The 15,251-nt window shown below is 38.5% G+C and overlaps 1 protein-coding gene across 1 annotated transcript; it reads left to right on the forward strand.

Moving 5' to 3' along the window:
- Positions 1-1,670: 1,670 nt before the first annotated feature.
- LOC138070129 (gastric triacylglycerol lipase) lies at positions 1,671-13,451 on the forward strand. The gene is made up of 9 exons (XM_068961213.1): positions 1,671-1,772; positions 1,990-2,107; positions 2,847-3,045; positions 4,127-4,236; positions 7,598-7,734; positions 9,587-9,733; positions 10,913-10,984; positions 11,405-11,476; positions 13,215-13,451. The coding sequence occupies exons 1-9, from the start codon at positions 1,671-1,673 to the stop codon at positions 13,449-13,451; spliced, it is 1,194 nt and encodes a 397-aa protein (XP_068817314.1).
- Positions 13,452-15,251: the final 1,800 nt, after the last annotated feature.

Genomic DNA, 15,251 nt, shown 5'->3' on the forward strand with positions numbered 1-15,251 from the left:
GCCACAAGGGAAGCCCACTTACTAGAAATCACTTATGGAGCTAACAAAAAATTAGGTTTGAAAAGTACTGCTAATAGTATGATTAATTTTCATTCATTGAGCAGCAAATGCTTATGAAGCCAAGGTCTGAGCAGAATGCTCTATAGCTACCTTGTTACCCAGCCATCCCTTTGTTTGACTAAGTCTAAAGCCTAAGTCTACCTATGGGATTTTAAGAGCAGGCAAGCAAGCCCTGAGTTGATCTGAAGTGAAAGGGACTGAGAAATGCATGGATGGTACAGGTAAGAGAGCAAGTAGAAAGAGTTGGTACTACTGAACGATCACTAGGTTGTAAGTTCCTTGAAGGCAGAGAACATGTCATTCCTTCATGTATTCCTTGGGCTAATATTTTTTCTTTTTTTTGTTAAATGATCATGTCAAGTTTAGAGCAGAATACTGCAGCCGTGGAAACCTACAGTCATATTCAGATATGATGTATTTGAACAGAGTGTAGGGGAAAATGTTAAGTCTGAAACTGAAAAAATTACATGGTTGCAAATGGAACACAATGGAGCATTTGCAAGGTAGAGGTGGGAGCAGGGGTATGTTAGTGCAGGCGCCCCTTGGGAAAAGTATTCGTTAGGAAAAGGGAAGAGTTGATGGTGATCAACAATAGGAATGGAGAGGAATCAGGACGCCTGAAGGTACAAATAGAGCAGTGGTTATCGATTGTCATATTTATCATGTGAGGTACAGCGGGTGAACAAAAGACTTATTAAGTGGGTCATCTTTGAATCCAGATATTTTAAAACAATAATATAAAAATGTATCTGTATTGTCAATGTTTGAGTAACATTTGGTCTGCCATTTTGAGGGGATTAAGCAAGTTTTCACATACAAAACAGACAGACTTCCTTGTTTTATTCACAGTTTCAAGAAAGACAACCATTCTGAGTGTTGGCTTGCTCTCCCTTTTCTGACAGATGGTGTATCATTTTCTTAGGGCTGCTGGAGCAAAGAACCACAAGCGGGTTGCTTAAAATAACGGAAAATTATTATCTTACAATTGTGGAATCTGTAAATCTAAAACCAAGGTGTTTGAAGGGCTAAGCTCCCTCCAGAACATGTAAAGAAATCTTTCAATGTCTCTTCCTAGGTGTTGGTAATTTGCCAGTAATCTCTTTTGCCCCTTGGCTTCCATTCTCTCTGCCTTCACATGGCCATCTTCTTAGAAGAAGACCATTCATATGGGATTAAGGGTTCACCCTACTCCTGGATGGCCTCATCTTAACTTAAATTTGATCTGTAATAACTCTATTTCCAAACACAGTGACATTCAGAGGTATTGAGATCTTCAATATATCTATTTTTGGGGTGTCAGTGGAAGACCAACTCAAACCATAACAGATGGTAAATAGCAAATATCTACAAGGGTAGGTTGATAAAAGGTCCTTTGGAAAACTAGAATCATGTACAAAACTGAATAAATGATCAGAATAGCAGAAGTACTATAAAAATCTTCTAATTGACAAAGTGATAAGAAACAGGAGAATGCTATGACAGAGAAGGTAATAAGTGAAAAATATGTGAAGAAAAGAGCAAGGCAGCTCAATATCATGACTTCATGTTATATTGTAATATTTACCACATGATGCAATAAGGTTTTTTTTTTTTTCCCTAGTAGGTTGAAAATGTGGTGGCTACTTGTAACGGTGTGTTTCATCCACATGTCTGGAAATGCATTTTGTTTCCTTGGAAAAATTGCTGAGAACCCTGAAGCCAGTATGAATGTGGTAAGTTATTCATATCACTAATATTTTAAAAACAACACTTCCAAAGATATTGATGCTATTTGCTCCCATTAATTCTTTTAAAATATCTTTTATTTTAAAGCTTGAAATATTTCTTTACACAATGTATGTTAACAATCAATGAGAAGTTTTACAATAGGAATCATAAAAGTGGCCCAGTAAACTCATGAAGCTAATTTTTTTTTTTCCCTCCATTCAGAGTCAGATGATTTCCTTCTGGGGCTACCCAAGTGAGATGCATAAAGTTATAACTGCAGATGGCTATATCCTTCAGGTCTATCGGATTCCTCATGGAAAGAATGATGCTAATCATTTAGGTAGGACTGGTTTTGGTTCAGTCACTAAGTTGTGCTCCACTCTTGTGCAACCCCATGGACTGTAGCCTGCCCGGGTCCTCTGTCCATGGAGTATCCTGGCAAGAATACTGAAGTGGGCTGCCACTTCCTTCTCCAGGGGATCTTCCCGACCCAGGAACTGAAACCACACCTCCTGTGTTGGCAGGCAGATTCTTTACCACTGAGTCACCAGGGAAGCTTGGGGGGCTGGAATGACGGGAAAAGATGAGTGCCTGGAATTGTGAATCAAATACATTCCATTCAAATATATTCTAATTCTAGAACATGAGATTAAGTTACTCACAGGGAAAAAAATCCTTGATCCACCTTGGACTTCTGAGATTAAGCTAAGGGTCTGAGTGACACCAGATTTACACTGGCTTCTATGATGTGAAGCACACTGGCCCACGATTTTAGTTTGTTGTGCTGGGTGGGGACTCAGAGTCCCTGAATAACAAACCCACTTAATTAACATTATGCTGAATTTCTTTAATATAATTTTTCAATAGCTTTTTGAGTTTAACTGGCATACAACAAACTGCACACAATTTAAAGTATACAGGTGCACATATTTTGTCATCTGAGAAAATATCACGATTAAGATAACAATTTCAAAAATATTCACCGCACCAAGCAAACATGTAATTCTAGTCTTCCTAAATTCATGTTTCTCTGTGAATAAGGAGTGAGTTTATAAGGTTTGAATAATTTTCTTCTTTAGGTCAGAGACCTGTTGTGTTTCTGCAGCATGGCCTTCTTGCCTCAGCCACAAACTGGATTTCCAATCTTCCCAACAACAGCCTGGGCTTCCTCCTGGCAGATGCGGGTTATGACGTGTGGCTGGGGAACAGCAGAGGAAACACTTGGGCCCGGGAACATTTATACTATTCACCAGACTCCCCTGAATTCTGGGCTTTCAGGTAAAGAGGGAGAATTAAAAATAAATGTTGAGTTAAAAATCATCAGTAGTCACACTGCTTCCAATCCAGTCATATCTTAACAAATCCCACTTCAAGTAGGAGGAGAAGGAAGTCCTTTGATTCTAATCTATCTTAGATTTTTCATACACCTCATTCCAAGGGGAGTTTTCCTCCTAACTGTGATCCCAGGGCCCACTATTATGAGATTCCCTGAATCTGCTTTTCCACAAGGATTGAGCAAAATGAGTAAGCAAGGAAACTTGTTGCCCCCGGCAATTTCTAAAGGGACATCCACATGGATTTAAACCCAGCTGGGGTTCATGGACAACATCTCTCACCAGCAATAATGAAGTGGAGGGGGAGACAATGAAATTCAGACGCCATGGAGAGATTATCCAAGATTTTCTCTTACTGGCCTTCTGGTGCCTTTTCTGGGAATTACTAGTGGAAGTGGAGAACAGAAGAGAAGTTGGTTGATGGAGCTGAGGCACTAAAGTGCTCTAAAAATTCTAGGAACTGAATGGAAGCTCATCTGCCCCAAGTGTAGTGAGGAAGAGGAAGACCAAGAGGCGAGGAGACTAGAGATGCCGACAAGCCAGGATCAGGATGGGCAGTGTAGGTCACAATGAGGGCCTTGGGGCTCATTCTAAGTGTAAGGAGAAGCCTCTGGAAAGTTTTAACAGGGGAGGGGCAAGGCCTGTTTTCATTTTCAAAAAAATTATTCTGGATGACTTGTAAAGAATAAAATAGGGAAATTATTCATATTTCATGGTAGTGGAACACTAAATACAAGTCATTATTAAATCTGACAGTCAGATTCAGGGATGGAAGTAGTCCCCAACTACAAATACTAGTGTTTCAAATTGGATCAAATGGCAGCTACCATGCTGTGCTTTAGAAATAATGTCAGCTCTTTAAAGAAGTCATTGGCAAAGAGCCCCTGACTCGCAAATAGTCTATAAGCAGCAATGTTTAGAGCATCCAGTTTTCTATTTTTCAAAAGAAGCTTTAGCTTAAATAGGTTTGACTTACAGCAATTACAACAAAGATGTGTATTTAGCTTATTTTGTCTTTTTTACAGCTTTGATGAAATGGCTGAATATGACCTTCCATCTACAATTGATTTCATCTTAAAGAGAACAGGACAGAAGAAGCTACACTATGTTGGCCATTCCCAAGGCACCACCATTGGTAGGTAAAGCAATTAGCAAGTAGTGTAGTTCGTATAGATCCTTTACCAGTGGTTATGCAGGTATGTTGGTCTTCTTGCTTGCTAATTGCTTTCCATTCATTATATAATGCAATGTCTACAACAGCCCACTGATATAAGGCCATTATTATTCCTATTGTATGTATCAGTTCAGTTCAGTTCAGTCGCTCAGTCATGTCCGACTCTGTGACCACATGAATTACAGCACACCAGGCCTCCCTGTCCATCACCAACTCCCGGAGTTCACCCACACCCATGTCCATCGAGTCAGTGATGCCATCCAGCCATCTCATCCTCTGTTGTCCCCTTTTCCCCCTGACTTCAATCCCTCCCAGCATCAGGGTCTTTTCCAATGAGTCAGCTCTGCATGAGGTGGCCAAAGTATTGGAGCCTCAACATCAGTCCTTCCAATGAACACCCAGGACTGGTCTCCTTTAGGATGGACTGGTTGGATCTCCTTGCAGTCCAAGGGACTCTCAAGAGCCTTCTCCAACACCACAGTTCAAAAGCATCAATTCTTTGGCACTCACCTTTCTTCACAGTCCAACTCTCATATCCATACATGACCACTGAGAAAAGCATAGCCTTGACTAGACGGACCTTTCTTGGCAAAGTAATATCTCTGCTTTTGAATATGCTATCTAGGTTGGTCATAACTTTCCTTCCAAGGAGTAAGTGTCTTTTAATGTCATGGCTGCAATTCACCATTTGCAGTGATTTTGGAGCCCAAAAATAGGCAACCTAAATAGTGGGTGAAGAAATAGTTTGTGTAAGATAACATAGTTACTACAGGTAGGAACCAATGCTCTGAAACTTTGTACCACATGGTCTCTGGTCTCAGTTTATTTCATTCAGTCAACCCTATTTATGGGTCTCACATAACATATCCTAAGGATATAGCAAAAAAGTAAACAGTTTAAAATCTCTGTCTTTTTACTACTAATACTCTAGCAGGTGGAGGCAGAGAAAATGATAAGTAAAATATATATGATGCTAGATGATCATAGCATTTTTCTATGAAGAGAAAAATAAATCAGGGAGTCAGATTTGGGAGCATCAGAGGGGTGCTTATGACTGACTCCTATGCTTTTGTACAGAACATGTTGAACATAGCTTAACCTTTTCTCAGTGATACAGGGTTATAAAATTATTGCAGTTAGCTGAAATGCAGAAATGACCTTAAGATTTATTGAGGTAAATAGAACCGCTTGTCCTGACAGAAAATCACTCCAAGCTACTGCTCTTTTGAGTATTTAAATTTTGAACATTTCCATTCTTCTTACTCACCAGTGGACAGTTTGTCATTGTGTCACCATACTCATAAATTTCAGCAAGTTGTTTCTGCCTTCTAATTGACATCTACCAGTCAATCTGCTGTGTACACGATGTTTACTGAAGTGTCCTTGATGGATTGCATCTACAATGGGATTAAGCTTGTTTTGAGAAGTTACTGTCTGACCCTTTACGGACCTACTGACCGTCACTCAGTGTCAGTGGTGCTGCTACTAATACTCTGGCAGGAGGAGACTGACTCTCCTTGTGAAGGAGTCCTGCTTGCTCTGGGTGACCTGCTGGCTCTCATCTTCAGTTAGGAAGCCAGATAAAGAACTCGTTAATCAACAGAGTGCTGTTGGAAAGCATGTTCTTCTTCCAGTGGGATCAGGCTGCATATTACTGAGTGGCATAAACCTGAAAAGTTTTTCTTTCTTTTTGCTTTATTTAACTTTTGCACAATCTGAAAAGCTTTGTTTCAAGCTGTTCTTAAGTCTAGTCAACATGTCATTATTAACAGTAAGGAGAGATTGTCCTATGAAATTCAACTGTAAAGAATTTAAGTTAATAATTCTTTAATTAGAACCCAGTCTATTTATATGGTAGGGCTTCCCTGGTGGCTCAGAGGTTAAAGCGTCTGCCTCCAATGCGGGAAACCCGGGTTCGATCCCTGGGTCAGGAAGATCCCCTGGAGAAGGAAATGGCAACCCACTCCAGTATTCTTGCCTGGAGAATCCCATGGACAGAGGAGCTTGGTAGGCTATAGTCCACGGGGTCACAAAGAGTCAGACACAACTTAGTGACTTCACTTTCACTTTATATGGTACTGTTCATGAAAACAATTAAAAGCAGATAAGGGCTGAGAATATTGTATATAAATATTGGAATTATCTCTGCTACTCATTTGTTAAGCATTACTATGTGACTCAGTTCAGTTCAGTTCAGTCGCTCAGTCATGTCCGACGCTCTGTGACCCCATGAATTGCAGCACGCCAGGCCTCCCTGTTCATCACCAACTGCCGGAGTTCACTCAGACTCACGTCCATCAAGTCAGTGATGCCATCCAGCCATCTCATCACTGATCTCCAGTAGCATATTGGGCACCTACTGACCTGGGGAGATCCTCTTTTGGTATCCTATCATTTTGCCTTTCAATACTGTTCATGGGGTTCTCAAGGCAAGAATACGGAAGTGGTTTGCCATTCCCTTCTCCAGTAGACCACTCTGTCAGACCTCTCCACCATGATCCGCCCATCTTGAGTGGCCCCACGGGCATGGCTTAGTTTCTGGTAAATATTTTACATGATTCAACTTAATTATTTCCTAAACAAACTAAGGAAGTATTCATTATTATACCTATTTTTAGATGAGGAAACTAAAAGTTTTAGAGTTTAGGTCTCTTTTCCAAGGTCACAAAGCTAATAAACCACAGAACTAAGTTTCAAACTCTCTTTTGACACATTTCAAATTTGTGCTTTAACCTTTCCACTTATATACCTTATTCATGTTAAGTGTTAATTATCTCATTGTTATAAGATGAGATAATTTTAAGCTGAACCAAACCTGCTGTCATATAAATTATAACACTTTTATTACCATGTGATTATTCTAAAGTTGGCCTGTTTTCAAAAGTCAGATAAAAGAGTTAAATGTAACTTTTAAAAAGTTCTAACCTCCTGTCCAGGGCTTCCTAGGTAGCTCAGTGGTAAAAAAAATCTGCCTGCCAAATGGGAGATGTGAGTTATATCCCTGGGATGGGAAAATCCCATGGAGAAGGAAACAGCAGTCCACTTCAGTATTCTTGCTACAGAAATCCCATGGACAGAGGAGCCTGGTGGGCCCCAGTACATGGGGTCCCCAGAGTCAGACATGACTTAGCAACTAAACAACAGCAAACCTCACGTCCCCAGAGAGAGTCTATGAAAATAAAATATACTAAAATCTGACCATTTTGTTCATTTCACGTTGTCCCAGATGGCACCCTTAGTAAGTCCAAAGTAATGATGTCCTACTTGTAAAACACACACACACACACCCCTACCTTTACACATATTCCTTGTTCTCTTTCAGGTCTTGTCGCCTTTTCTACCAATCCCACACTGGCTGAAAAAATCGAAGTCTTCTATGCATTAGCCCCAGTTGCCACAGTGAAGTACACCCAAAGCCTGTTTAACAAACTTGCACTTATTCCTCACTTCCTCTTCAAGGTATGTGATTCCCTTTACCCAGATCTAAGGTATTGAATTGTTTGTGTATTTCAAAGTGATAGAGAAAAAACACATGGTGGACAATCGTGTTTATATCCAGGAATGGAAATGAATGTGTTTATGTTACACCTTGAATAGCACTGACCATGTTCGAATCCCCGTTATAGTTTAAGAGATCCCCACTTTGTTAAATTCTCCATTTCTTTGTGCGCTAGCAACACCTGGCAGTGTTTTTGCTCCTTCATGGATGTTTCTTTAGCAAGTATCCACACAAGTCTTCAAGGCTGTGTTTCCACCCTCAGCCTGGGGAAGAGGAGCTAAAAGCAACACACAAGAGTCAAATAAAATACCTCCACTACCTAGTCCATGAAAGGTGGGAAGAGGAGGAACAGGAAAGGAAGGGAAGGGAAAGGAAAAGGAGAGAAAGGGTAAGATAGCAGTGGTGAAGAAAAGCAAGAACTTGGAGACCCCTCATCAAATACCCTCGGCTTTCCAAGTCTTATTCCTAAGAGGTCTTTTCTCTTTAAATGGGGATTTCGTAGGGCAGTAGAATAGATTTCAATAAACTGTAGATATATATGTAGGCATATATGTTAGGGATTTAATAATGTTTCCTTTATCCAAAGTTTAATCACCAAGATTTCCCGCCCACTGTAACCAACAGACACACGTGCGCGCGCGCGCACACACACACACACACACACACACACTCCATTAGGAGAACAGTTTGCCTCAGGCTACAAAATTTACTGATGCCATTCTCTTCTATGGTTGTGTATTTTTCTTTTTTTTTTTTTCACTCAGGTGTGTGCTGTTCATTTTTTTCTCACTAAACTAACACAGGTGTCTAAAACCTAAAAGATTTTTACCTGCAACTATATTTGTAAAACTTTTACTCAAAATGTAAAATTGTGTGATGACCCTGAATATATTTACAGGCTGCCCTGATTCAGAACATGTTTATTTTTCACTTGTACTCAGAATTTCTGACAGGCAATGGAGAGAGGGGTTTAAAAAAAGATAGTATTAGACTTTAAGTCAAAATCTTGAGGCTTGGATCAGGATTCTAGCTGCAATCCAGTTCTCACTAGACCAAGACCCTGACTATTTATTAGCCTTCTGTTCTCCTGTATAAAATGAGGATGACAGAGTACGAACTACCAGTAATAATTAAATAAGTCACACGGATAAAATATCCAGCAAAGAGAAAATGGTCAATACTTTATAGTAGCTTTGCATGTGTATAATTTTGAAACTTTGTGTGTAATTTTGAAAATATGGAGTCCCTAAGTCATATAACTGAAAATAATATTATATTGTAAATCAACTATACTTCAATAAACAATGAATAAAATAAAATGGGGGTAACAAAGTGTCAACCTTCCTCAAGAACAATGAGGGTGAGTCCTTTCAATAATTAAGCTACCAAACCTCTTTGTCTTTTTAACGTTTTCATGAGAATATGGCTTGGAGTCATCCTTTTCCCTGATGATTTTTGGTCATTTATTGCTGAAACCACACGTCTTGGAACTGACTTTTGATATTCTACAATGTTGTTTTATGATTTAATCCCATAGCTCCTATTACCCCAACTAGACTGTACATTTTTATGCATTACAATTTTCATTAGCCAGTATAGTTCTCAATGCAACAATAAATACCCAGTATTCATATCTGCCCTGTCCATTCCACATCTTTATCATTGGGATTCAATGAGAGAAAGTATTTAAACTTCCTAAGACAACATATAGAAATATTGAAATAGACATTTCTCTCAGTAAACTAGACAAATTAAGAAGTCTTTTCTGTAGCTTGTTATTTGCAAATCTATAACAATGCTTTTATTTTTCAGATTATATTTGGTAACAAAATGTTCTACCCACACAATTTTTTTGAACAATTTCTTGGTGTTGAAGTGTGCTCTCGTGAGACACTGGATGTCCTTTGTAAGAATGCCTTGTTTGCCATTACTGGAGCTGACAATAAAAATTTCAACATGGTTTGTATGCCCTGAAATTTCTGATTATTTTGAGCAACTCTCTTGATTTCTTGTCTTATCATCACTTAGGAATGGTACTTTATTAGAACCAGGAGTCACTTCAAAATTCTGTCCAATATGTAGATAAGCCCAAGAGAAATCACAAGCCATGGCTCCTAGTTTTGTTGCCTCCAGGTTCCTTCCATCACCTCCTTGTGCCCTGAAGTAAACAGCTTGTAGAAAAAACAAAAACAGAAAACTTGCTACTCACCTCTGATCACCTGAAAATCACTGTGACTTTAATTTCTGTGAGATGAGGTATTGAACCATGTTGTCAGGTTCCTCTGTAGGAAAAATATGTCTAGATATTGGATGAATATTATTTAAAATATTTTAATGCTGATAGTCAACCCTATAAACTTTCCAAAACTTCTTTCAGAGCAACTTTTTATGTAAGATCTTGTCCATACTCTTTACCTTCTATTTCATTTGCTTTGCACCAAGTGGATGTTTAAAAACACATACAACATAATGCAGTAATGCAAGGAAGTTAAAAATTTGGATTCAGGTTAAAAGCATAATTCAGATCCTACCTTTGCAACACACTTGAACACCTTCGTCTTGATTCCTTATCCATGAAATGAGTCATTGTGAAGATTAAATGAGCTAACATATGTAAAGTGTGTACTGTGCTCAGTCATGTCCGATTCTTTGCGGTCCCATGGACTGTAGCCAACCAGGTTCCTTTGTCCATAGAATCTCCCAGGCAAGAATACTGGAGTGGGTTGCCACTTTGTACCCCAGGGGATCTTCCTGACCCAGGGATTGAACCTGTGTCTTGTGTCTCCTGCACTGACAGGCAGATTCTTTACCATTAGCTCCACCTGGGAAGCCCCAACATATGTAAATCATAGAACAAAACAATCTAGCTCACAGTATGTCACATATTTCACGTTTTGTATTATCCATTGACAACTATTCTCACTCAAAATTGTTTAGTTTAGCTATGCATCCTTGAAATTAGCCCATATAATCAGAGCTTGCAAGCCATGAAGTGATGTACAACTCTTTTGCTCATATCCTGCCAGTAATGCTGCTGGTAAAACCTGATATGGATCAGAAAAGTTTAAGTCTTAGGTGTTTTCAAGAAACTGAACGTATATCTAAGTGTGTGTGTGTGCTTATGTGCTTGCTTTCTAGAGTCGCTTAGATGTGTATATAGCACATAATCCAGCAGGAACTTCCGTTCAAAACATCCTCCACTGGAGACAGGTATCATTTCAAGCTGTTAAAACTTTCTTGTGGGCCTCAACCATCACCAATTTACCTAAAGCCAAGTCTTAAAAGAGTCTGTCAAAGTAAAGGTTCCTAGCAGGGAATTTTTCTGGCATGGGACTACCAGGTGAAATTATCAATCCATGTGAATGAAAATCCTATAAAAATAGGTGCTTTGGGTAGCAAGAAATAAATGATTTTCATGACTTGAGTGGCAAGAAAAATTATTTCAAGCAGAGCTGCATTTAAACTTGAATAAATTGTTCTCTAGGATTAATAGTCTTTATTCTTGGAATGAGAAAAAAATAAATAATATTTAAATTAAAAGTAAACTACTTGGAAATGTTGGTATGTTATCATTCACATAGCCAAGTAATTTTTTTTAATTTCTTAGTTTTCTAAATTTCTCTCCATTAGGCTATTAAGTCTGGGAAATTCCAAGCTTTTGACTGGGGAGCCTCAGTTCAGAACCTAATGCATTATAATCAGGTGAGCATCTTAAGTAGCAGTTATTCACATTTTAAAGACAAAGATATAAAAGGTTAAAGATGAAATTGTGATAACTTTACATGTATTTTCCAAAGTCAAGCTGCTGTCCAGACCTCAGAAGTCTGTCTAACGCCACCAGGGGTGATAAGTTCTGGAAGTTTCTTACTGCAGTCGTGTGCTACTTTGAGGGCAGCTGAATGAGCACAGACACTGGAGTGTGAAGGCTCAGGGGAAGAATCGGGAACCAGCAGCACCTCAGAGGCTGCCTTTGTCCTGGGCCCTTAACACTAGTAACCAGAGACTCCATCGTGGGCGGGGAAGCGGGTGAAACACCCACCCCCAACTCCATGCTCCCTGCAACCAAGTCAAACACAACTCAGGATGGTGTCAGCTAACTGGGGAAGTGATGATAATTTAAGATCCAGAAGCTGGTCCTGGAAAACACTTCAAACAGTGGCATATGAGTGAAGAAAATGGGTTTATTCTCATGGGCATTCTCCACACTTTTCCCTTCTGTCCAACATATAAAGGAGCATAATAAAGTATGAAAATACTATACATATAATACTATATACATATAATAAAACATTTCTTTGTGAATTAGCTATTGCATAAGTATTGTAGTATGTAGCTATTTGTATAAGTATATAGCTTGTACTTATATAAGTATATAAGTATATGTATAAGTATACTTATATAAGTATAAGTATATTGTAGTATATAGCTATATATTATACTTATATAAGTATATTGTAGTGTATAGCTATTAGTATAATAGCTATAAGCATAAGTATATAGCTATTACATTAATGTATTGAATCAGAATTCTTGAGAATATCATCTTTAAAAACTAACAAAATTCTCTGTGAACAGTGGGAAAATTAGTAGTGATTTTCTTGTCTGCTTTATGTCTACCATTGGTCTGCTTTATAAATGCCTTTAAAATCTGTGTGAATGGTGATTTTTGTCGAAATAGGAAACAGGGCTACTGATAGATTTTCTAAGAATTTGAACCTATATTTAGTAAAAATCAGGCAAGTATTTAGAATACAACTCATTTAATCAACTGACTACCTTTCCAATGACTATACTGGGAAGTCAGACAAAGTAAACATAAATGACTCAGGCCATTCTGAGAAGGTTATACCTTTAGAGTGTGTAAATTCTTAAGATTTAATTATGAAATTGGGTCATGCCACTTGTAACAACAAGGATGGACCTTGACAATATTATGCCAAGTGAAATAAGTTATTCACTTAAATGTGGAATCTAAAACATGAAAAATCTGGAATTAATAGATATAGAAAACAGATTGGTGGTTGCTAGAGGCATGGGCAAAATGGATTAAGGTGGTCAAAAGGTATGAACTTCCAGTCATAAAATAAGTAAGACCTAGAGATGCAATTACAGTGTGGAGACTATAGTTATTAATACTGTACTGTACATTTGAAACTTGCCAAGACAGTAAATCTTAAAAGTTATCTCTTTCTCTCTCTCTAGGTTTAGGGTTAGGGTAAAACTACACATGGAAGTAGATGCTAACTAGATATTTTTGTTGTCATCATTTCACAATGTATACATGTGTGGAATCATTGCTGTGCACCTACAACAAATATAATGTTATTTATAAATTATATCTCAATTTTTTAAGTGATATCTGATTTACCTACTGAATAAGTATTGAGTTTAAACTGAATTTACCTATGAAAATTCTGATTCTTTTCTTCTTGTGTTTTAGCCCACACCTCCCAACTACAATTTAACAGCCATGAATGTCCCAATTGCAGTATGGAGTGCTGGCCAAGACCTGTTGGCTGACCCTCAGGATGTTGACCTTTTGCTTTCAAAACTCTCTAATCTCATTTACTACAAGGAAATTCCAAATTACAATCACTTGGACTTTATCTGGGCAATGGATGCACCTCAAGAAGTTTACAATGAAATTCTTTCTTTGATGGCAGAAGACAAAAAGTAGTTCTGGATTTAGAGAATTATTCATTTACTTTTTCTAAAATAGTTTCTTCTCACCTACATGATTTCTGTACTGTTATAAACACAATGCTTCTTTCTGTAATGTTGCCTTTCAAAATATACTAGCATCAACAAACTTTTCATTGGTCATTTTTAATTGGAAAGAAATGCTTAAAATTATTTTTTCCCTTGGAAATGTATCTAGAAACTCTTGACGGACTGTGATCTCAGGGAGGTGAAACTTCTCTTCCAATCCTCCCATTCAGGTTTCTTCTAAACTCCAGAGTGACAATGAGCCTTGAATCACGAATGTTGCCAAGAGACAGTCCTGGGGTTGACTATTGATGCCTCTTTGGCACACTTGGAGATTGAATAGATTGTTTTCTATCATCTGCTGTTGCTAAAGCTTAGTCTCTTCACTTGTGCAGTGGGGCTATCACTTGCTCTTTTGACTGTTACACTCCATGAAAACCCAAGTAGACTGTAAGTTGCATTGAGGCCAGCTCACTTTCCCTTTCTAGGGAGAAAAGAACACAGGTAGGTTAGGAAGCAACTGGCAACCCCAGTTCAGGAAGTTGGGAGATAAGGGATTTCTTACCCTCAATATTGCTGACATTTTGGGACAGGTTTCATTTTATTGTCCTGGGCGTACTCGAGTACTTAGCACCATCCCTAGGTTCTACTCACTAGATGCCTTGAGTACACACCCTCCCTGAGTTGTGCCTCATATATACATCTTACTTTGCACCATCATATTTTTGCTCACATTCCCCTCCAAAATTTGGTCTAATTTATTTTGGGGTTACAAGTATGTATTCATATTCTCTGTATACAAGAAGACTAATATATCTGAACTGTGTTGTGATCTAAAACTTATTAGATATGATGCAATTCATATTTTAAAAAATCAAGATAATTAAAATTAAAAGATGCTAAGCATTACCTAGTTTAATCCCCATCATTTTGCAAATGAGGATATTGTAGTTCATAAAGGTTGAGCACTTTAATAAAGGATATATGATTGGCATTGTCAGAGCTGAAATCCACATATTCTAGTTCAAATACTCTTCTGCACAAAGCTGAATACACAGCTCTGTTGCATTTTCAAATTAAATATTCCTAGAGTTATCTGGGAGAAGGCAATGGCACCCCACTCCAGTACTCTTGCCTGGAAAATCCCATGAACAAAGGAGCCTGGAAGGCTGCAGTCCATTGGGTGGCTAAGAGTCGGACACGACTGAGCGACTTCACTTTCAGGTTTCACTTGGATGCATTGGAGAAGGAAATGGCAACCCACTCCAGTGTTCTTGCCTGGAGTATCCCAGGGATGGGGGAGCCTGGTGGTCTGCCATCTATGGGCTCGCACAGAGTTGGACACGACTGAAGCAACCTAGAAGCAGTAGCAGCAGCAACAGAGTTATCTAAGAGGGGAAATGGAACAAGGTGATGCTTGGGATTTTATAAAGTATTACTCAGATTATTACTCAATAATAATAATTATTGGGTAACAATAATAATAAGTTACTAGGTTCTACATAGATATCTAGTAAGGGGAAAATGCCAGTTGAATGGGAGTTTTCTCTGCTAGTGTGAAAGAAGGTAGAAGTAGCTAAGTAGATGTTAGAAGGAGGGAAAAGGAATAGAGATGAGAAAAAAGTAAAGAATGGAAAATATTAGAAGACACAGGAAAGGATTTGTGCTTTCACGTGCAAAACTTTTTTGCTTTGCTATGTCTCAGCTGGCCATTTTTGCAGCCCCACTCAAAGAAGTCAGATCACAAAAGCCATGTATAATCTAAACCAAA

This window comes from Capricornis sumatraensis, chromosome 23 (genome assembly GCF_032405125.1).
Source record: "Capricornis sumatraensis isolate serow.1 chromosome 23, serow.2, whole genome shotgun sequence".
NCBI classification, from domain to species: Eukaryota; Metazoa; Chordata; class Mammalia; order Artiodactyla; family Bovidae; genus Capricornis; species Capricornis sumatraensis.

Coding starts and splice junctions, on each gene's coding strand:
- LOC138070129 (XM_068961213.1), top strand. CDS start 1,671: ATGTGGTGGCTACTTGTAACGGTGTGTTTCATCCACATGTCTGGAAAT. Junction 1,773..1,989: donor CTGAAGCCAGTATGAATGTG/GTAAGTTATTCA, acceptor CCCTCCATTCAG/AGTCAGATGATTTCCTTCTG. Junction 4,237..7,597: donor TTCCCAAGGCACCACCATTG/GTAGGTAAAGCA, acceptor GTTCTCTTTCAG/GTCTTGTCGCCTTTTCTACC.